The following is a 23,755-nucleotide window of genomic DNA, read 5'->3' on the forward strand; positions in this document are numbered from 1 at the left end:
AAGTACAGCAGGCCTGAGTTTGAGCTCCAAGAGCTCATGGATGTCAGGCTAGATAGGAGAACACCACAGAGGTGACTGTGCAAATTATGGGGAGATAAAGACAGAACTCTTGGCAGGGGACAAGAGCTGACAAAGAAACAAGAAGCAGAATGGTTGTGTCCCCAGAAGAGGAGCATTTTTACTCTTTCTTCATCTCTACGTCGTCCTAATTGTGAGGCTCGCAGAGCTGCTAGCACCACAGTATGTCACCAGCCTCACACACCAGTTGTCAGGGCTGTTTTCCCATAAAGCTCATAAAATAAGGACATTTCAGGGCTGCTGTGGCATAGCACAGTATAATGAGCTACTTTCTTGATAGCTAACAGCATAATGAGCTACTCTCTTGATGGCCAATGCTCAGCCCGTGGCTGGTGGTAGTAGAAGGGAGCTTTCTTCCATGTGGACCTTCTCTTTCACTGCAAAACATGCACGTGAAGCAGGAGGACCTCCTGGCCCTTGTGTCTGTGCCCTTTTGCCAGAGGTTTTCTCCTCACAGCGGCGTTTGCAGGACATTTCCTACCAAGGCTCTTCCTCCTCTGAAGCGCTAAGTCGCTCTGTCCGGCTAAGCCTGTGGTGAAGTTTGTTTGAGCTAAACAGCTGACAGCAGTGACACCTTAATTTGTCACGGCTGTTACCAGAGTAAACATTGAAACTGCTCCCTTTAATTATGTCAATCAAGACAAAAATACCCGGCCTGCGCTCGGTCTGCATCCGCTGGGAGGGAGCACTATGGGAAGAGCTGGAGCAAGAGGTGCCACCCTGGGTACACGAGGTCCTGGAGGACAGAAAGTCACCAGCCAAGATCCTGCTCACAGAAGAGCTGGTTTTCCTGCAGTGCCCCAAGTGAGCATGGAAGGCTCGGAACGACCCCAGGGAGACAGCAGTGGGGCAGCCCCGACGTGAAGGATGGTCGCAGATGGAGCCACGGGGCACGTTGCACAGTCAGGATTTGGAGCGAGCCAGCCGGGATTGGACAGCAATGCCAAACTCCCTTTTTGGATATCGGGGGCTTTAGCCTCCAGGGCTTTTCTTACCCTGACAGCGTCCTCGGCGTCTTGCAGTGTATGTATTAGCTTTGAACCTGTTTATACCAAACACTACAGAAACCCCACAGAATCTGTCAGCTGGGAGACTTTGGTTAACTCCTGTCATATTTAGTTTAGCATCTGACACCTCCTTCTAGACAAATACAGCTCTGGTTCGCTGAACCTGATAACTCCTTTTTAGTACAGCGAGTGACTTCCATATGGAATAAATTACAGTACCTCTTGAAAAACGCCAGAGGCAGCTGCCAAATTATGCAAAATTTAAACCACTAATGAACAATGTGATGAAAGTTGAATGAAGGTGTATTTACAAGATCTACAACACACTGTCTCTGTGGAGCAGATGTACTGTCTGTACAAGTATGCGTGTGTCTGTGTATGTACCTACGTACATGCACACTCATGCATATTTAAGCATTACCCTAAAGATCTAGTTGTTTTAGGTATATCTGTTAACAGTAGATGCTACCTAAGATCAGTAAGCCAGAAGGTCCCCAACATGTTACTCCCTTATTTCTAGCTGCCAGGCAAATTTCATGACAGCAGATTACCAGGAGAATAAGCATTAGGGGATTTGAAAGAGAGTAAAGAAGAGAAATGCAACAGGAAAGTATTAGAAAAATGTGTTTTCTTGTGCATCCAGAGAGCAATGTATAAGCATTAATTATCATTCGTGTTGGTCCATGGCAAGGATTGGTGGAAAAAAAAAGGCTTCTATAAAAGGAACAACAGAGCATGCATATTGCTGTCTTCTTGCAGCCTTAAAGCATAAGACTTTGTCTTGGCACAAACCTTTTAAGCCCTCATGTCCCATTTGAAAGCCACCATTTAGTTCACTAGATCTTGGCCAATTCTGACCTGTGGACAGGGCAGTGTATAAAACTACTTTTGTCGTGTACAAATAGTGTCCCTTTGCTTGCGCAGAACGACTGCTAAGGTAGGATAATATTCACCTTCTTCTGGGTAAAGCAGTCTGGTTTAGAAGAAGCTCAGAGCAAAGTTGAGCTTTCACAAGGATCTAAGGGTCTAGACCTCCCCACCCATGATCTCACCCCCTGGTAGAGCACACAGCACAATGCAGTAGCATAATTCAGTCTTGGACAAACAGAAAATTGTTTTGTTTAGTTATGGCTTGCTATAATACAATACTCTGCAATTAAGCCATTAGGAAGCATCTAATCAGGCACTTCCATCGTGGAAGGCGGGTGGTTGTGGGTGAAGGGAGATCATTTTTGGTTGCATTTGACAGGTAACAAAATGCAGCATAGAATAATTAACTAAATTTTCTTCCAAAATCTGTGCAAGGATCCTAGGGACTGAAGAAAAGTGACCTCCCAACTGATCATGAGTCATTTAGTCTGAACACAAATTTTAGAAGCCGCATCCCAATTAAGACATTACACTACATGTGTTAATTAGTCCCCTCCCCCTTTAAAATCGAGCCATAGCTCTTCTTAATTAGGACGTTAGCTGCTGTAATTTGAACTGGCCCGAGTCTGGAACGCTCCTGGAAATCACACCTGGAGGCTGAACCACGGATCATTTTAAATTGGTGTGGTTTTTACTTGGGTGATTATAAGGTCCCCAACAGGGCAATAATTAAAGAGGGTGCAGCTTCCAAATTAAAGTGTCAGGGCAGTATAAGCAGCGATGTCTTGCTTCTAAACTGTACTCCAGGGAGGCTAGAAGGATGCTGGTCCTGTGATTTTTCTCAGCAAGGGCTCTAATGGATCATGACATTTTAAGCATAAGGATAAATCAGTTTCAGCAATTGCCCCTCTGCATCCTGGGGACTGGTTGTCACAGCTCGTTGCTGGCAAATCTTGAACGTCTCATGTACAGAAGAGCAGCTGGTGAGTGCAGTTAGCGTATGGAGCAAGGAGTTAAGATATTGGTGGGATTAGAGTTTTGGATGTTGCTTTCCTGGTTCTCCTTCTCCACCCCTCCTTGAGATGAAGACAACCACCCGTTGCTGGGCAAGAGCGAAGAGCCTGGACGCCGGGGCACACGCACCCAGCCCGCAGCAGCTAACGAGTTCCACACGGCAGCTGCGCTGTTGTAATCCATGAGGTGCTTGCTCGGAGCCTGCAGGAGATGAGAAGCAGATGGGCATGGAGATAATCTGTTATCTTGCCTTTCTGGCAGGCTCAGGCTGCACGGGGAGGTGGTCCTCCAATATAAGGTGTGTGTGTGTGTGTGTGCGAAAGCACTTAGGTTCAGGGCCCAGCAGCGTCCCCTGATGTAGATAGATTTCTTCCATTTTGGCTGGGGTCCTGGTGAACGGCACACATTTGATTAGAAACATGTTTTGAAACCCAGTGATGGAAACCACAATGCTGTTGAGTGTCATCAGATCATTCCTAGGCCTTCCCTTCTCCCCAGGAGAGCTCCTCTGGTGTTATCCCATTGGAAAGGCACTAACTAGCAGGTTCCTGCCTGTGGTTGATGGCAGGACACCTCCAGGCATCAGCATCCTCTGGGCACTGTTGGTCAGGCCAAGCAGTGGAGAGAGACATGCTGGGACTAAGGCTGGAGATGGTGGCCCCCTGGATGGTCCATCTGCATTGCCAAAGTCTGCTGAATACCTGGTCAAAACCTATTGTCATTCTCAGTTCTCAGTTGTTTCAGATTGGTGAAAAAAAAAAAAAAAAAAAGTGTTCAGGGAATACCTCCCTGAACAAAACGCTCAAGGATTCCATTTTTCTCCCTAAAGCATCAGTTCACACTCATTTGCAAACTGTCTGAGGTCCTGTCTCCTGTAACATACTTAAAATACCAGCTTCTATCGGCTGAATGTTGTCCATGTCATTCAGTGTTAATTGCATCATTAGGGTCACTTAATGGGTCATTATCAGAACTTGACCTTGCAGATATCTTTAAGCGGTTGCTGTTAACACATCTTAAACTCATAAATATCCCCTGGGGACAGCTCGTGTTAAAACAGCCTTATCACCCACTCTAAAGATGTTTGATTTTTAACAAATTAAGATATTGTCAAGTTTACTGCTTTATTACACCACTAAGTCAAATGCCCTTTTCAGTATTATTCTGTTCCACAAATGACAAAGTCCTCAGAGAATTATGAAGCTTCACTTCTTTCTGTTCATTCAGCATCATCTCCAAAGCCTTAATACAGGCAACACCTGCACCCATCCACATCACCTTGTGTAGTGTTTTCTCCAGAGTGAGACTGGTTTGAAGTGGAGGAAGGGAGCGTGAAGCTGTTTTAATCTGGGAGAACTGAGCACCAAAGTTGCCCATGGCTGTGTAACGTGGTGGGGTGGAAGACCATAGTGTGTTGTACACAGGACTGCCCTGGGGCTGGATCGTGCTCTTCTATTCGTGAACTCACAGAGATGACCCTCAGAGAAAGACTCAAGGTGACACAAAAAAAGGCAGAAAAACGTGGTCCTTAATTATTCGTGATCTGTAAAATGAAGGGCTAGAGTCATAGACCAGGCCGAAGACCTGGTCTCCACACAGGTTTTAACACCAGCTGGGGTGTAGGAGGCCAGCAGGTCTGAGCAAAGGTCTGTTTGGGTGGCAGCACAGGCTAACGTGGTCTATGGAGCGGCCTAACCCAGCCTTTTCTTTGCAGAACGTCCCTCCTGAGGTCCCGTCCCCGGATGATTCTCCCGGTCCAAAGCCTTGTGTGCCTCGCTGCCTTTGGCCTGGCCCTCCCCTTGGCCATCAGCCTCTTCCCGCAGATGTCTGAGGTCAGTACACAGCCGGGCAAAAACTGGGATATCTCATCACTGCTTATCTGTGCTTGTTTTGCTTTCCAAGCAGCAGAGACCTGTTACAGTAGCTCTAAGGAGGTAAGACCATAGAAGCTCTTTGCTTTTGGACAAATCCCACTCTAAGAGTCAAGGGAAACTCATGCTGCTCCTTGTTGACTTTTCACAGGTTGTGTTGGCTTAGAAATGGGAAGGGAGAGGGCACACGGGACATATTGGGTGTTTGCATGTGAGAAATGTGCCGGCAGCAGCAATCAACCCTTCTGTTGCATGTTTCATTCCTACCAGGCTCCTTCTTTCATGGATAAAGCCCTTTGCTGTCTCATTCATTTGAATAAGTGTAGATTCACTGAGGAAAGGGTGGTTATGGTAGTCCCTCTCTTCTAATGCTTGCCAGTTTAGGATAGATTAATATCACGTGGCTTTCCCACAACTTTAGCCAGCCCTTGGGTCGTATGGGGTGATACACCCTTCTAGTAAACACGAATGAACTGAGCAGAAGCATCTTGGTTTGACCACAGACATGTTTTAAAGACACAAAGGAGGCGACCACATGATCCTTCTCCCTTCCATTGCATCCGTGTTCTCCCCCATCAGTGCTCTCTCCTGTATGGAGGGTTTTTGGGGTGTAAGATAATGTATTTACAGCACCAGCGGCAAATGTGGTGGAGCAAGAGATTTCCATAAACATATGAGGATAATGTTGTGCCTGCCTGGTCTCCAATCGGGAAAGGATTTCAGCTGGCAGTGTGGGCAGCTGCTTCCTCTTCTGGCAATGTGCAGGTCAGACGTGTTCAGATCACAAGTCAAGCAATGTTTATGTTTCTAGCCAAGGGCTCTCACTATGATAGTGAAGCCGGGCTCTTCCTGTCCTTATAATGGAGCTGCGTCTCCCAGGACATGGCTCAGCTCCTGCTCTCTGAGGACGGTGCAGTTTCCCTGGTATCATCACAGTCTGTCCATCAAGCAAACAGTGGTACCTGGGATATCCACTACAAGCTGTTCTACTTTCCAGGCGTTTCTTTGAGGGCTTTGGCCTTTCCATTTTCTAGTCTGTCTCCCCAGATATACAACCTAGAGAGCAGGGGATGTTGGGTCTCTGTTTTCTCAGCTGCATTGTTGGTGCTTCAAAATGATATTTGCTCCAAATTTGAGTGATTTCCAGGGGAAATCCCCACAATTCTGCACCTAGCAGATTCTGCATCTCATGGCCACTAAAATGAAAGCAGGAAGGCAGGGTGAGAATTGGGCAATGGAGCTGTTAAAGTGAAAGGGAACTAGCAGAATGGCTAATTAAATCATTTATACTTTAGTTAGTTGAACACATTGTTAAAGTGTAATCTTTTTTAAGTCATTAATTTCAGTCATTCAGTGTTGAGAGATTTGAGCATTGCAAATAAGGGAGGATCACTATTATGAAGTGTTAAAAACGATGTCAAACAGGGCAAAGGACTTCAATGTCATTCTTTCTGTTTGCACTAGAACAGTTGATCAGAGATTGGTATCACAGTCTTTGCTGTGTTATTCCACTGGTTAATTCTTTTTTTTTTTTTCTCCTAGCCAGGAAATCTTGTTGCACACTTGTCTGCTAGACTGAAAAAACGTGTTAAGAATTTGCTGTTGTCCTTCTAGTTGTTTACAGGCTGAGATAAAATTGTCCCTTAATCTTCTCTTTAGGAAGCTGAATATATCTCAATCTTGGAGGCTCTTGCTAAAACACATTTTCTGAAGCTTTAATGATTCACACGGCTCTTCCTTAAACTCTTCCTAATTAGTCAACATCCTTTCGGGGTCACTTACATGAGAACCAGAAGCAGTATTCCAATAGGAAGCTGTGCACAAGCACCAGTTGCAGGGGCAAAGTGATTTACCTTCTCGTCCTTGAGTTCATACATCCACGGAGCTTGTTAGTTGTTTTGGCATGAGCTCATGCCTTGGCTCATGGTCACTAATTATTTGCTGTGTCCTCAATTTCTGCTCAGAGTTTTTGGCCATGAAGAACAGGGGAGTATTTCCAAGTCCAGCATCCATTCAAGGAATATGCCCAGCATATGGCCAAAGTTCATGTTGGAAGGATATTTCATCCCCTTCACAAGGGATGCACTGCCAGAAAGTAGCCAGGGCCTTTCCCGACAGATCTCCTTTTAGAATAACCAGGATAATGGGGCTATGGGATTTACCACCAAGCTTGTTTACCTCAAAGGTTACACATTGCCACTGTTCCCCAAAAAGGGTGCCCTATGATGTGAGTATGGGCTTTGCTTCCAGAAGCAACTTTATATTTGACCATAGTGTGATGCACATTGACTTCCTTTCCACAGATCACTGTGTGAGCCACATGTCCCTGTAGCAGTGACCTGCGTTCTTAATTATTTACCACTTTCCCAAGCATTACCTCTTCTCAAATCTTTAATAGCAGTCACTGTATTTATTCTTCCTTGTCACTGGCAAAGCACATTTTATACTGTTGGCCAAACCAAACCATTCAACATAGCAGGAAATTTGCCCTACAATTCCTTTTTGAAATGATGTGGTGCATTTAGTGCATTTTAGTATATTCTGTAGGTTCACCTAGCATCACTCCACACCTGAGTCTCTGAAGTATTGCCTGATAAGGTCAGTGAGAACTAATAGTTGGAAAGCGGAATCCGAGGTGCTCTGAGCAAAAAATATCTGAGCAAAAATGTCTATTCGATGTTATAGGTTTTCTAGCTATATAATGAAATTCATGAGGCCTTTCTGCCTGTTTTGGTATAGTCTGAGCTTCATGGGTGAAAGATATGCTGTAATGTGTACTGTTTGATATTGCTGCTTGAGAAACTGTGATGATGCTAACACCTGCATGAATTCGAGCCCTCTCTGACACAAGGGAAGATTAAGGTCTATCTTCCTTCAGAGAATATTACAGGCAACAAGCAATACTGAAACAATGCAGAATCACTTGGAAATGACCTTCTAAGAGCAGATGAAATGTTATCTGCAGTGTAAACATGAATCAGCGCTGATTAGTAGATCAAACAGAATGATGTGCTCTCTGCCCACGCGTCATGTCAATGACGAGAAACCACTACAGCCGGTGCTATAGCTCATTAATTAACGGGGTCTCAGCTCTGGTCAGCTGCAGTTATCTCCACTTGCACAACTGGATCTCTTGAAACCAAGCAATTAGGTTCTCTAAAGCCCTATCCAGTCAATCTTCCAGTCATATTTGCATTCACTGTAGATGTGTGTATGTATAAAGGTGTTCAACCCATTTTGCAGGATCTCATTGAGATCTCCTCAGTGGTGGCTATTTTGGGGTCATTCAAGCAAACAGAGTAAGTGATTTATGTGAAACATGGTCTTCAGAGGCATTTCTTCACTGTCTTGGATATGAAATCTGATTTTCATTGCAAAGAGTGTCTGTCAATGATCGTGTGACTTTTTGATCATTCACCACTGATCCATGAATGTGTCAGACACCTAAGATAATAGACTTTGCCGAACATCTGGAAATAGACCCTATTCCAAGTGTTTTTTTTCTCTCTCCGTAAGTAAATATAGGCATGTATGTATGGGTGCATTTACTTTTTTCATAACTGCAGTCATTGAAGCAGCTATGAACATAACACTACTGAGACAATGCTGTTGTAATGAGCTCTACCCAGGGAGTAAATTATTAACAACAAGAATGTGATAGGCGTGTTCTGCTCCAAAAATATGATAATGGTCTGAAGAGCAACCCTTTAAGGAATTGTAAATGAGCCAAATTATGCCCTTAATCACACATTCACAGTCCTTTTTTCTTTACTCAGAGAGCAAACGCAAAAGCTGATGTGTTATTAAGCTCTGGTTTTAGCATTGGAGCTTGACTGGTCTCCTTTGATCCACTCTCCTAACAGGGGTTCTGAGCATGCTTCAAACTTGCAATTAATTTTCAGGCAGAACTAAAGCCTCATGATAGATTTAATAAAATATAAAACATCCCAGAGAATTGCAGCCACCAAATCACATGCGACCAAAATTCTCCTTCCCTGTCTTTCCAAATACCTATTTCTCACTTATCTGGGGAAAAAAAAAAAAAAAAAAAAAAAAGTGTGTTTTGACATATATCTGAAGGTTCATGGGGCATATCCCCTCTAGTACTAGTGGAAGAATGAATCAGCCTTGATGTGTCTGTGAACTTTGTGCCTAAATGCTGCCATGGCCAAAAGCCTACAAGGCACTCATCACAGCTTGGAGAGACGAGGAGAAGGAGAACCCCAGGAGTGAGTCAGAGGCAGGAATTGGCTCCCTGGGACTCCCATGTTTGGTTGTGGGTGACCTGGCAATGTGGGCACTGGCAGCCCCTCTTGGCTCGCTGCTTCTCACAGTTGGGGAGCCGCCTCAGACCAACATGGTCCTGTTATCGCTTATGTGATATCCTGGCATGGAAGCCCCATTTGAACTGCTGGTGGGCTGATGCAACTCAAGAGCCATGGTTTCACCACTCTCTTTACTGTCTTTGCTTCTGCTTATACATCACTAACTATACATCAATATACATCAGGCATAGCTGCTTCATAGTGAGTGGAATTATAGGTGTTTTAAGGCAGCATAAGAGAAGTTATAACCCAGCTCTGACTGTGTGCAGAAACATCGCTAATAGACTAAATGAAAATTGTGGAGCTGAACTTTCCCATGCTGGGAAACATAATGCATCTAGACCTTCTCTTGGTTTGGTAGTCAGTCAAACTAAGACCTCATATTTTTCTTGATTTGGCACAGATGGAATCCACTTTACTGTCTACAAGTGTTATTCAAAATTACAGCTTGTTTCTAGGTGTTATGTTTTAGAAGAAGATAGCCTTAAAAAATGAAAACCTAGTGTCAGTCATAAAGACATGGGTTCCTGACTCTGAGCAGACTTCGTATACTGAGAAATATTCTTTTCATCCCAATAGAGCGTTAACTCTAATACCTAAATACATAAATACACATCAAATAATTCACTACTGTTAAGTTAATGCATCTAGTTAATGCATTTAGCCCACAACCTAAAACTGCCTCCCAAGCCCCCCAGGGAATCTCTTTTCTAGCCGCCTATCCTACAGCATCCCCACTGACAACTCCTACTCAGTTATGCACTGCCAATAGAAACAGCTGTGACAGTTCCAAACTGAAAATGGGACTTGTGTAAATTAAATTCAGTGTAGCAGCAAAAGAAATAACCATGGGGTTGCTCCACTGATTTTCCACTCTTTGGTCCCTGCTCCTCCAGCGCCTTCATTTTGCAGCATCAAAGAGGATGCATGCTGCAAACCCCCAGAAATGTGCTCATCCCACACCTTGTGTGATGAATGGGGCTGATAAAGAAGGATAAACCCAGGTGAGAAATGGAGCTGAAGCATCTGTGGCAGGATCTGATGGCAGAGAAACCGTTGCACCAGCTCTGTTAATACAAGTGCCCTCATCCCAGGTTAAGTTTAAAGAGCTTTCGTATCTGGTTAGGGCAAAACAAGCCATCTTCTGGAACTAGGCTGATTTCAGCTGAAAGCCTTTTCTTAAAAATAATCTTCCTTTTGGATCTCCAGGACAAGGGGAATAAACAGCCTAAAATCCAAGGCTGAGCTATTGTTTTCCAATCTGTTTTAGCCTTCATCTTGTTGGCAGGCTGCTTTAGAAAAGCAAAAGGTTAATGAGCCAATGTGCAGTGGGATTATTGCAGTAAAGATGACAGTGAACCAGTAATTACTAATTAGATGCAGTTTAACAGGAGGAACAAGTGAAATCTCCTCTTCACCAACTGTCAATAATTAGCAGATTTGGTGAGGTTGAAATGTGTCCACAGTTAAAAGGCTGATTTTTTAATGAAATGGCACTTGACAAAAGAGCTGTATGGAGGTCACAGCCATAGCCCTCGAGACGCTTCCCTATACCATACTTAGGAGGGAAATCAGATGCAAGACAGCAGGGGGTCCCCATGAAACCATTTCTCCCTTGGGATTGCATTGCACTGGGGGAGGGGAGCCGGAGGGATTCTCTGCAGTAATTTTGTCCAACTTGGATGAGAAGCAAAGGAAAGGATTTGCCAGCTGCCACAGGGAAAAATGTTTGAGAAGTGAGAAGTTCTGTGGTATTTCTTTGCTTCTGTGTCTGAAGAATGGTTTCCTGAGAATCTGGTGACCTAAGTGTGCTGCCCAAAGTCTACCCCTGGCGATGGAGATTGATCCTCAAAGGAACTACTCTTAAGAAAGAAGGGCCACAAGGTCCTTAAGGACTTGTAAGAGGCTGGATCTCAGTTGTATGTGTCTCCAAAAGATTGAAGAAGATTGTCACTACAGCCGTGCTCCAAGGGTTTGGTTCCCTACTGACACATAGACTGGACACTTTGTCATTGACTTCTGAGGCACCAAGAAGTTCCCCTGAGATTTCTCTCCTAGAATTTCTCCTAGAATTTCCTAGAATCTCCTAGAATTTCCTAGAGACTCAAAAGAGTTTTTCCTTTGGATGTCAGCAGGAGCTGGACATAGACAAAACTATTTTCAATGTGAGCTTAAAATATGTAGTTGACCTGTGTGAGCCAACTTAAGTTGCATGTAGCTCTTTTTACTTAAGTAGAAGCCCATCAAGATTTATATGATACTGAGTGATTGAACGCTGGTGTGGTTCACGTTGGACTAGAGAGAACTGGGGTATTTGGAAGTGTGTTGAGCTCTGATCTGCATTTCAGAAGAAGGTGGTGCAAAACAAGGTTTGTGCCTGGCATTTTTGTTAAGCATAGGTCATTTCTATAAGAGGTTGCAGGGCAAATATTTGTGAATATTTGGAGGGCAAATTATTGTGAAGGGCAGCACGAAGTCCTGCATTTGGAAGGAGAAAGCAGTGGGTGAGGAGGTGATTTTTAGGGAGTAGCAGGATGATATTAGACACACAGGTTTGAAAAAGTTGCACCAAATTCAAATGTAAGTTGCTAGCTCATCCTTAATAAGAAATAATAGCCCATGGAGATCATAGTCTAGGTCTGGAGACCATAGTCATGTTTGCATCCTCTCAGGTCAGTTTTGGTTTCTGCCAGCCACCACTTCCCAGCTAATTCCTGTATGGCTGCGAGTGGCACTTCCAGGGACTGCTCCTGTGAGCAGCATGCATAAAGCCACCCTCTTCACTGGGAGAAGGGAGTTTAGCCACATGGATGCAAGATGGTTTATGCCAGTTGTCCACAGGGGCTGAGAACAGATTGGGGTTCGTATTATTTAATACAGAGTCAGTCTTATGCACCCCATGGCAATGGAGTATTGGCAAGTGTTCAAGAAGTTTTGACACACTAATTGTGATCTGGGATTTCTCTGGTTTAATTGATTCATGACCCATAGGGATTATCTGAGCTGATTTTTGACATCAAAGGACCTTAGTCTTAGTTTTGTATTACAGAAGAGCCATGTCATCCTGCCTGGGCCTTCTCTGAGCAGTGGAAAGCAAGGATCTCTACAGCCTTTGTGTTTGATGTCTCCACTAAGTCGTGGTGGCTCCAGGCTGAACAGGCAGTTTGTGAGAAAGGTTGTAGTCCCTGTTGACCTGAAACACAAGGGGGTTTTACTGTTTGTTTCTCTGCTGCCTCCCACCCATTCCTGTTCCCACCAGCCTTCTCTGATGGAGACATCACTTGTTTCCAGTGCTGTTGATCCCCCTAACATGCCTAACTTCTAGTTCCTTCCAGCTGTGTTGCTCAGGAAGGCTGCTGCCCAGGAGCCTGCCAGCACAAAGTATTTTTGTTGCATTGGAAAACCAAAGCATTTCCCATGTCAACTCAGTCCTGAACAGGCTGTGCTTGGAATATCTCATGCACTCAAGATTTCTGGGGAGCAAATGTCTCCTTTTCCAAGGAAAGTGAGAAGTTAGATCCTGTCCAGGATGATTGGAGGAGGAGATATTTTCCAAAGACAACTTGGCAAGGGTTGTAAAATGAGTTAGCACTTCTTCAGAGACCATGAGTAAATATTTGTGTTGCGGGACTTGTCCACACCTGCGTCATTGGTTTAGCAGGACGGGCAAGGTTTGGGTTGAATTGAGCAGGGATGTTCTGCACCTTGGGGAGAGCATGGCCATGCTCTGTGCCCAGCGCAGGGGAAGGACCACATCTTCAGGGGCATCAGCTCCACCGCTGGCCTTTGCAGGCCCGTAGGAAGCGTCGTGGTGTGTAAGATTTACAACCTCCTCGCCTGTTTGCACCTCGCAGGGTAATTATGAGGCTCGGTGACATCCCGCGCCTGGGAAGGTCACGAGCGAGCAGTGCTGTGATTGATTTGGAGCCGGCGTCTTTGTTCTCACCTTGCCTGTCCGCGAAGCTTTGATTTGCATCGTGGCTGCGTTTTGAAGTCTGTCCCTGAGAGCAGCCCTTTGTTTCAGCAGCAAAGGTGAAGTCCGTGGGAGTTAAAGGTGCTGCAGATTTCACAGGACCTGACCCTAAAGTTGTAACCTGGGCCAGCCGAGCTTATTCTGAGTGCGAAGCAATGGCTTGAAGCGAGCGCTTCTTTGTGGTCATTCAACGTGGGTGTGGGAGAAAGGACCCTCTTGTAGTGCCCAGGGGCTTCGGCAGCAGTGTCAGACGGGGATCTGGTTTCATGTTTATATCTCTGTCCCTGGGATACAGGTTCAAGTATGTAAACTATCTCTCCTGCAAGCACAGGCTCCTGCAGGTGTGTGGGTGCTAGTGGGCATAAAAAAACATTCCTGACACCATCTCTTTTGAGGAGTCTTCACCTCCTGATGGCTATAAGCCATTAAGAGTCAAAAGAAAGAGCTGACATCCGACAACTCCGGATAAACAGCTAAACATTAACCCTTAAAGGGGCTCAAAAAACATACTTAAAAGGCACTTTGTGGAAAGAAGCCATTTTTTTTCTTTTGCAGGCCTGCTAATTGCTGTCTTTCTTCGGGACACCTTTCAGCAGCACCTACTATAAACAGAGCGGCTCCTCCCGAAGCACTTCCCCCAGGGATGCCAACCCTCCGTCCATCCAGGGGATTTCAGTCTTGTCTCCTTGGCCCTGTTCAGTCCATGGAGCCTCCTGCGGCTTTTCAGTTTCACTCCCTTCTTCTTGGCCTGAAAGCTGAGACCTTTCCTTGCTGTCTGCCAGCCCACCCCGTGTTCCCCTTTCTGATCTTGGGGCAGCCTTTCTGTTGGGTGCAGCTGGGCCCTTCTCCAGCTCTTCCCTAGCTGTTGCCTGGCTCTCTTGCCATACAGAGCAAGTCCTTTGGTAAAATTGCCTCCTCTTCTTGTGTAAATCCTTCTCTGCTTCCTCAGAGATGCTTGGTTTGGCTCATCTGAAGCCACTGTTCCTCCAAGTACTCCAACTGAGACATTGCGGATATGAACAAAGCAAGAAGGCCTGTTGTCCAGACTCGCCTGCTCTAATTATACTTGGTTATTGTAGAAAATACCTTATTAACCATGTTTTCCCAGCGAAAGTATTTATAATTCTCTCTAATTGCTTCTTAAATCATTTAGATCTTGCAGCTGGTTTATGATGAGACTGTTGGCCCTTCAAGACAAGGGAATGGGAAAAAGACTTGGGATCCTGAGGAAATTGCTTAGCTTTGTTGAAGCAACCAAAACATTCCTAAATTCCTGTAATATCCACCACACTGTTCCTGCCTCATAACTAGAGTATTGCAAGGTTTGGTATTTCTACCAAACAGCAACACATTCTCTCTTTCTCTTGAAAGATTCATATTAAAGTGGACCTAATTGATCATTTTCATCAAAAGGAAAGTTTGCCTACATCAAAATTGTGGTGACACAATTCCCCTTTCCATCTCCAGAAGAGACTTTTTGCATTTCTTGAAAACCCTGCTCCTTCATTTACCTGTAGAGAAGATTTTTATCACACTGCTTTAGGTTTGTCTAGCAAACAAATGGTCTTTCCATGCCATTTTTATGTCCCAGAAATCCTTATGGCACAGACTTGCACAGGCCAACACTGCAGGACAGTCCCCTCTGGGGCTCAGCGGGATTGTCCACAACAACTTAGGACAGGAAGAGAAGATCATGTTGCGGTGAGTTAAAGGCCTCTTGTACTCTGATCCTGATCTGTTTTTGGCAGGATGAAGCCATTTGGATTGATGAGGGAATGTCTTCCAGTCACTTTCCTGTATGACAAAAGTTAGAGATTTTCATTTCACATAGAGCTCAGCACTCCTGAGATCAGGCCCTTCTTTTGCAGTTCCTAAACATAGGTCAAGTTGCCTCCTTCAGCTGTCAATATTTGAAAGCGGAGGATTGTGTTTCTTCCAAAGAGAGAAGACAACTCTGTTTGCTGATACCTTATGTTCCAGACAGAAACAAGGGAGTTGCAGAGCTCCTGAACTCTCCAAATTGGAGGGTTTCTCCAGATGATATTTTAGGTGGCCTGATGACTTTTCCATCCATCAGTTGGCTTGAATATCTTCCAACTAAGTCTACAACGTGACTTCTTCATGATGCAGTGGAAGAAGCCTCCTTTTGTCCTGAATGCCCTGCATGATTTCAGGAGAATGACCTCTCATGAAGAAGGGTTTTTCACCCTCATCACTGGGTGACTTGAGATGAGAGCACCGTAGCAGCCTGAGGGATGCGCACCATTCAGGACCTGGATGGGAGCAGAAGTTCATTTAGTTTACCTCTTGAGCACTTGCCTTCTACACAAGAGCAGAACTCCTCCAGAGTTGGAGAGTTTAGGAGCTCTATTGCTAGAAAGAACTGGAAGTGTCACTTTTTTCCTTCAGGATAAGAAACTGGAAGACTCTTTTCACCTTGCTTTTTAAAAAATCAGGATTTCGTGGTTCACATCTTTTTCAGTGCTTGGGATTTCTGTTGCTGTGGACATCACTCTTGCTTCACAAAAGATTCACAAAGCACTAGTTTGCAAGGCCTGGGAGATGTTTTTTTCTAGGGGAATAATCTTGCCATGCACTGAGAAATCTGGAGGGCTTGAGAACGTCCTGCTTCCTGGTGAGAGGCTCTCGGAGTGGTTTGATCCATGTGCTCCCTGGGCTCAGCTCGTCTGGGCACAGTTTTCCTTCATCCAGAGGTGGGAAATTAAAGCCCATGGATTATTGAGAAGCTGCTACAGGGTAGGGAAGGGACATAGGGGACCGAGCACAGGAGTGAAACGTGTCTGTGAGCTGCTGTGTTCCCAGGACAGGCAGGGACATGTCGAACAGCTGAAGCTTCCTCGCAGCCTTAGGTGCCTGCGGTCATGGGTTATCTTCCCACCTCCTGGGGGCTGGCGTTGTTCTCATCCATCATTTCTGTGGCACCGGAAACAAACGTACTCCCCACCATGCACGTGAATGGGCAATACCCCAAAATGCTGTGTTTTCCACTCATTTTCCTCGTGATGAAAACATTTTCTTGCTGTAGTAGCAGCGCCTAATATTTTTCTTTGCAGGAGCTGTGACGCACTAGTCTGTGACTCCGTGTATAGGCAGCTGTGTTCTCACCAAGCTGGGGAGCAGCAGTTAAAACCTGCCGCCTTGATGAGCTGCTGTCCCGTGCTGACCCCATCAATCCTGCAGCCTCCCTGTCCTGCTGCGGGGCAAAGACCCCAGCTGTGGTTGAGGTGAGGGCAGATGCACCTCGAGCCTTGCAGCTGCACCAGAGGCTGCACCTCATTTGAGAAGAGCCTCCGTTTTCTGCTCTGCCCCTCAGACAGATGGAGGGGGATGCTGGTGGTCAACACACCCCTAGCAGGAACCAGGCACAAAAAAAAAAAAAATCACCCTTCTTAAATGGATAACCCTCAAGAGCTAGGATGGCCAAATATTTCAGTTATCCTCCTGGTGCTAATTTGTATTTTCTCAAGGAGGGGAGAGAAAATGAAGATGAAATTAATTTCAAGGGATAGTACTTTTTAATGCCGGTTCCAGGGATGCCCAACCAGAGGTTTGACAACAACCTCCATAAATGCACCCAAATCAGCTGGGAAGAAGCTGCTCAGAAGCAGTCGGTGGCATGGCTGGAGCAGGGGCTGCAGCACCTCTATCTATCTGCCCCATTTCCTGGGCAGGTTTTGAAGCCTGCTCTGGACGTTGCCTCTTCCAAGGACGCTTAGGAGACCTTGTGCTAGCCGGTTTCAAGTGACCCAGGTCCTATGGGGAGGCAACACGTTTCTATCTCGTGCTTTGGTGTCGGCCGGGCTTAGTGACTGCAGAGAAGGGACAGACCCCGGCAGAGAGCTCTGAATGCAGAGCCAGTCGTGTGTGTGAAACCCGCCACCGAGTTACTCTGTTGCAGGGATTTAAGACACGTTACCCACCTGCTAGACACATCTCACTAGCTCCAGATTTGCAGTCAAGCCATAGACTTGGATTGTTTCATGGCTCCTTGCTCTCCGTGTGTGCTGAATTACATGTGAATCCCCTCCTGTGGCAGTAAAAGGGTGGTATAAATCAAGTGCAGCCCTGAACGTCTTGTCTCCTTGCTCATCCCTATCTGCTACTGGCTGCGTTTCACTCCAAAACACGTGCGGAAGAGGGAGGCTTCAGCTGGCAGGCGCAGACCCGAGTGCAGCTGCCCTCCCAGAGCGATGCATCCCAAGATTAATCGCATTTATGGTCTTCATCAGGCTTTGAGCGCTGGGGTGAGGCTGTGCCGTGACTTTCTTCCTAGCAGTAAGTCCGTGCCAGGTTCTCCACGTCTTGCATAGGATGCTCCAGAGCACCGGCTCGCTGCCCAACGTGCTGCATCCGCCTGCATGGGCTAAGGAAGGACATCTGGGATTTGCCTGCTGCCATCCCGACCAGGGAGCGTTGCAGACGCTGAGGGAATGTCAGTTCCCTGCTTAAAATTCCTTAAGGTGTCAGACAAAAGGCAAGGATCAAAGTGGAGGCAGCAGGGAACAGGCGTCCGAACCCTCAGCAGGGGAAGCAGTTACTGCTGAAATGCCGGAGCCTCCTGCAGGTGCCTGTGCCACCGGCTTTGATCCCGGCGTTCCGGAGCGGCCAGCGGCATCGCCGGCCACGCTTCTATTTGGGATGCAAAGGGCATCATCAAGACCGGGAGAGCCCAGGTGCCATGGAATGCCACCAGCTGAGGAGCATCATGCTCCAAGCCTCTTGCTGTGGCCAGACCCACTGCAGGATTTTCCCAGATTTCAGTTAATGTAAATATATATTTAATATTTTAGCCAACATCCAGGAGTTGAATAACCCACTCGCATGCATTTGGGGAAAACATTTAGGTTTGCTGACTCAGCAGGATGGTTTTACTCCGTGATCAGGCCGTTGCAAGGGGCAGTTTAAAAGACTCAGGGAAAACAAACAAGCACGACGGGGAGGAAGCGTTGCAGGCTCCAGTTCCACTTCTCTTGTTAATTTGAAAGAAAGCCAAGCAAAATTCAGGTTTAGCTCAAAATACTTTCCCCCCAGCTCTGTCATTTGGCCAGCAAGCCGTGTAGCGGGCCCTGACACGGTTATTTATCACAGTGAACATTAGTCGCGAGACCGGCTCGCAACCAGTGTGTCCACTTGCCGGGCGCATAGTTTCTGAAGTATGTCGGAAAACTGGAAAGAGGTCAGGAAAGAGCTGTAACACCAACTTTTTAAACGACAACCTCACAGGGGAGAAGGCAGAGGAGTTTTTCGCTCTGAACATTAGCAGAGAGGTGGTTTGATCCTCTTTGAATGCCTTTCACAGAAAGACGATGCGATTGCAGAGAGCTCCTTGGTCTGAGCTGTTTTTACCGCGGCCCCGACCTGCTTTTTACCTGCTGGTCTCCCGTCACTGTCGCCTTTCCAAGCAGTGATCTTTAGGAAATCCCAATTTCCTGATCTTGAGGCTTAGCAAGTGGATTTGTAATTCTTGAGTGTGCAGGAAAAGTTTGGAAGAAGTTTATCAGAGCAGAGGAGAGGAAAATCTTGGTGTCTTTAAATCATTCATTTTCATTTTTCTGTTTTTGGAAAGCCTTACAAAAATAAGTGCAGGTTCTGGGACAGATTTGCAGTTTGGGTCCTATTAGTGTTCTTTCAGCTACTGTCAATTAAGAGAAGATCTGAGAGACCAGAAAGCAACAATGTTTAGGCACTTCTACTGCAGGAACAAGAATGAACATTACAAAAACACATTTTTTTCTGGTTTCTGGGTTTTTCTGCCCCAAGTAATCATGTCACACCTGGCCTCCGAGGTCCTTCTGCACAGAGGAGCCCCAGTTGGCCGCACTCTGAGCCCCGGGCAGAGCAGGTTGACATGAACCATCACAACGGAGCTGCCGGAGCCCAAGGTGGCTTTGTGCCGCGGTGGCATCACGCTGCAAGGAGACCCCTCTGGTCCCAAAGCTTGGATGAGGAGCGGTAGCTTGGGGGAAAACTGGATCATACTGGTAATGGCCTCTGCTGAGCCGCTTTGAGCGGCGCTGGGGCCCAGCCAGCCTGGCCATTTCGGAGGGACACGCAGCCGGGCAGCGCAGCAGGGCCACCTTCCCAGCGTCCTTCCCAAGGGACACGCAGGGGAGGAGGTGAGCAGCCAGACGATGCCTTCCCCCTCCTCCTGCCGCAGCACCCGGCAGTCCACGGGACCCCCCCACCAAAATTGGCTGCTTTCTGCTTCCTTCCCCCCCTCCTTTTTTTTTTGGCTGAGCGAGGAGCTGTATGCCAAATCCATCTGCTCCTGTCTCCCCTAGCTGCCTCCCATATCATTACCGGCTCGCTGGCAGCGCGCCTAGACCTATCTCTCTCCGTGCGCTCTCCGGAGCACATTCCTTTCTACACCTTTCCCCGAGCTGGGATAGAAATGAGTATCAACCCCAAACAAAAAGCATCTGCTTGCTGCCTGCTGCTGCTGCTGCGCCGGACGCGCCGCGCGCGGTGCCCGCGCGCAAGGGACGCGGGGACGCGCGGGGCGCCCGGCTCCGCGGCGCCAGCTGTGCCCGCCGCGCCATTTGTTCGGGCAGCCCACGCCAGCGCGCGGAGCCAGCTCTTCATCACCCCAATTAGCCCTGTCGGTGCTGACGAGAGGCGCGCGGCTCCCGCGGCGAGGCGGAGATGGGGAGGGCTCCTCGCCGGGCCCCGCGCGCCGCGTTGTCCCCCGACGGGGATGGGTATCAACAAGGTGGAACCCCCAGTGAGGTTGGACTGGGTGATCTCTAGAGATCCCTTCCAACCTCAGCCGTTCTGGGATCGTGTGATCCCGGTGCTGCTGGCTCCAAACACACCTGGACAAGGCCGGCGGTTGCAGGTCTTGCTTTTTCCTTCCTAACGCCCTTGGGGATGTGCTGGAAGGGGAAGGGTCCTCCGGGTGAGTGCTGGGAGCGTCTAAGCAGTTCCGGCCACCTCTGCTCATGTGCTCGGAGAGACGCTCCTAGGGGAAGAGCAGCCTTTCCCCTTCTCCTGCTGCCTTGCTCCGGCGGCTCCCATCCTGGCACGGCTTTCCCCCATCATCACTTGATGGCTTTTTGTGTCAGGCACCTCAGCATGGTCACCCTTGGCACAGGAAGGGGACCCATCCTTTGCCCCAGCAGGACAAGCAGGTCTTCCTCTTCAGGAGGAAGAGGATGGGCACCACTCAGGGCCAGGCCCATGGTAGCCCTCACTTTGGAAGGACAAGGAGCAGCATCCTTGGGGGCAGCCCCTGTGAAGCTTTCCTTGTGCCCTCCATGGCTGACGTTTCCTTCCGGAGGGCTTCTGCTTGCCCTGACCAAGACGGACCCCTGTGGGTCTTGAGGCTGGGACACAGGAACGTGAGTCAAGCCCAACCTCCAGAGACCCTCAGCGCTTTGGGAGCCGCTACCAAACCCCGCTGTGGAGGACGCTGTCCTTGTCTCAGCGGTGCAGGAGTAGGAGCAGCTCCATGAGACCAGCCCTGAGACGGCCCTTCCTGGAGGCGCTTTGCTTAGGAGAAAGGAAGGCCTGGAGCAGAGCTGTGTTGCGGACAAGGCAGCGAGCGGAGCGTCGCGCAGAGGTGCCCAGGGGAGGCCAGAGCCGATGGCGTGAGGGGAGACGATGGCTCAGGGTGCCGGGTGCGGAGCGGCGACAGCACCAAGCTCAGCGAGAGCTGGTTCAGCTGCTCCTGAGGGGGCTTCTGCCACCAGGCCTCAACCCAGGAGGTCCCCGGCCCTGCTGGGAGTCCCGAGCTGCCCGTGGACAGCACGTCCTTCGGGGGTGCCATGGTCCAGGGAGGAGGATGCAGGCAGGATCCTTGGCCAAGAATCCAACAACTGGAAGAGCCCCCAACCCAACAGGGCTGAAATTCCCCTTCCGACCCGACCCCGGCCCCGCCGGACCGCAGGAAGGGGCCGGCAGCAGGCGGCCGCTTTCCCGGGCTCCCGCGGGGGATTTTTCCGGGCTGTCCGTGGCTCCCTGCGGGAGGCGGGAGGGAGGCCGGGAGGCGAGCGGGAGCGCGAGGAGAGCCCTGCGTTCCCGGCGCCGGCCACGCGCCCCCCTCGCGCGGCGCCGCTGGGGGCTGCGGCACCGGCAGCACCGGCGAAGTTGCTAATAATGGCACGAAAAGAAAATATGCTACATCTGTTATGGATAGCAGTACAAAATTAGCTGATCACACCTCTGACACCCAAGATGTCTTCACTTAAAATACTCGCTGGCTTACTTTACATAATTTGCTGATTATATTTCGGAGAAATACACTTTTGCAATTACTGTTCTTTCTGGTGCGCTATCTCCGCATCATTTTCTTTTTATGTTTATATATTTCTCCTTCATTAGTGCAGTCTGAAGGGTGATTAGATCCCTTCAAACATTTTACAGAGGTTAAACGTTGATTAAGATTTAATTATTACTGTAAATAGCTTGGAATGACATATGGTGCAAAAACCTGACATATGTGCATTTGAATAAATGAAGTGCTATTTCCCGTGATGCCTCAGTAGCTGTTTAACAGCTTTGCTGAAGGGTTATGTTGCACCTCATGTTAAGATTGCTTTGATGTTATATTTTGTTGGGTTTTTGCAGCTGAAAGCTAAGAACAGTTTTTCCAGTTTTTAAAAACATTGAATATTTTAAATACCTAAATTGTTTTGCACAAATTTTTGCTAATTTGTCTAACTAGGTTAAACATTTTTCCAAAGCGCTCCCGTTCCGAACGTGGGCTCCGCGCGGCGCCGCTGAGGAGCCGGGAGCGCCGGGACGCGCCGGCCCTGCGGGACGGGGACGGCGCCGGAGCGGGATGTTCCCCCGGCTCCGCTCGCGCCGCTGGTTCGATGCGCCGGGCGCTGGCGCGAGGGACCGCGCGCAGGTGACGCTGATGCCACCTCCTCTCTCCTTGCGCAGATCGAGACGGCCCGTCTGGAGCCCGAGATCGCCACGGCCACCAGCAGCAAGACGGTCGTCTACAACAAGGGCTTGTGAGCGGCCACCTCGTCGCACGCGGCGCGGGGACGCTTTAGAGCAAGGAGCAAACCCCTAGCGAGGTACCAGCAGCCCGAGCGCGGGCCGTGCCGCCGCCGCCGGCGCTCCGGGCGGGATCTAACGCTTGCCGAGAACTGACACCGCCGCCCCGGCGGGAGGATTAACACTACCAGTAAGTTTTAAGTTAGCGATCTGCATCCACACGCCGTAGCTGAGGAACGCGCCGGCCGGCCCGCGGGGCCGGCTCCCGGCGGCCGCCCGAGGGGTCTCGCGGGGAGGCCGTCCTGGTGATCCCGCAGGAAAGGCGCCCGTCTCCGCTCTGACGTCCACGTCTCAGCCCACCTCGCAGAGACCCTCAGAAAAATCAGGTAGAGAATTGAAGCCATCGGGGAGGCCACGTCACACTCCGCGCGTCCTCGCAGCCCTGCGGCCGCCCGTGCTTCGCGCCCGTGTCCCCAAGGAAGCCGGAGCATCCCGCATGGAGGAGGCCTTGGTGTCGGAGCATCTACCATGCACCGGTCCTGAACCGCCCCCACCGAGTCCTGGCCCAGGGGAAAAACCTATTCCTGAAGGATTTTGTGGCATTTTGAGGCCCCGGTGACTTCCCGAGGGGCCGGGAGCGCAGCCCGGCTGTTCCATAGGGCAACAAATCGCACCATCAAAAAAAAAAAAAAAAAAAAAAAAAGCTTGCACACACAGCAGCTAACCATGCTAACATTACGCGCCTTCACTTAAGAGCTAATTAATCGCTTCGCCTTTCCTAATGCACAAGCGGAGCCGCCGGGACTGCTCGCGTGTGGCCGGACGGTCCCTGCGGCGCCGGGAGCCAGGAGCCGTCGTCGGCAGCGTCTCCGCAGCCTTCCTGGATGTTGGGATGTGCTGGGAAGCAGCCACGAGGTCCCGGCATCGCCCGCCACGTCTTCCAGCGGCTCCCAAGGGCACCCGGTGCCTTCCAACGCCCGGGGTCACTCCTGGCTTCCCCCCTTGTGTAACACTTGTAACCGTCGGGAATAAAAAGCGGATGCGTTTAAAGGCTGCCTGATTATTGGGGTGACCCGGGCAGGTTGGCGCCTCGACATCAGGAATGTCCATGTCCCTCCGCTCGGAGCTCAGCGTGGCCCCGGCTGCGGGCTGCTCCGCAAGGGCTGGAGCCAGGTGGCCCCACGGATGTCCGTCCCCCGACCCCCTGATGGACATCCGTCCTCCCCAGCCCCGCGGATGTCTGTCTGTGCCAGCCCCGTGGACACCCATCCGTGCGGATGTCCATCTCCATGGATGTCCTTCCTCACAGGCATCTATTCCCACCAGCCTAAGGACATCCATCCCCCCAGATGTCCTTCCCTGTCGGCACCATCCCCCTCCAGCCCTGTGGACACCCATCCCCAGGACCGTCCATCCCCTCCAGCCTTGCGGACGTCCGTCCCTATGGATATCCTTCCATGCAGATGTCCATCCCCAGATCATCCCTCCCCGCTATCCCTGCAGATGTCCATTCCCAAGGATGTCCATCCCCTGGACACCCTTCCCCTCCAGCCCCGCAGACGCTGTCCTTGCCATCCCAGAGGATGCTTTGGCACCACCAGGAGCACTTTGGTGGCCAAACATCCCTTTCCATGGGTGGTTTGAGATCATCCT

The 23,755-nt window shown here is 49.0% G+C and overlaps 1 protein-coding gene across 2 annotated transcripts in view; it reads left to right on the forward strand.

The window, feature by feature from the left end:
* SFXN5 (sideroflexin 5) overlaps positions 1-22,132 on the forward strand; it is a 92,712-nt gene extending 70,580 nt beyond the window's left edge. For both annotated transcript variants that reach the window (XM_088524987.1, XM_088524988.1), the window contains exons 13-14: positions 4,684-4,801; positions 22,043-22,132. In XM_088524987.1, coding sequence (XP_088381113.1) covers positions 4,684-4,801; positions 22,043-22,120 — 196 coding nt within the window. In that variant the 3' untranslated portion in view covers positions 22,121-22,132. The remainder of the gene's footprint in view (positions 1-4,683; positions 4,802-22,042) is intronic.
* The last annotated feature ends 1,623 nt before the right edge of the window (positions 22,133-23,755 follow it).

Source organism: Tinamus guttatus, unplaced genomic scaffold, assembly GCF_059628265.1.
Source record: "Tinamus guttatus ecotype Peru unplaced genomic scaffold, ASM5962826v1 Tinamus_guttatus_pri_ptg000218l, whole genome shotgun sequence".
Lineage (NCBI taxonomy): Eukaryota > Metazoa > Chordata > Aves > Tinamiformes > Tinamidae > Tinamus > Tinamus guttatus.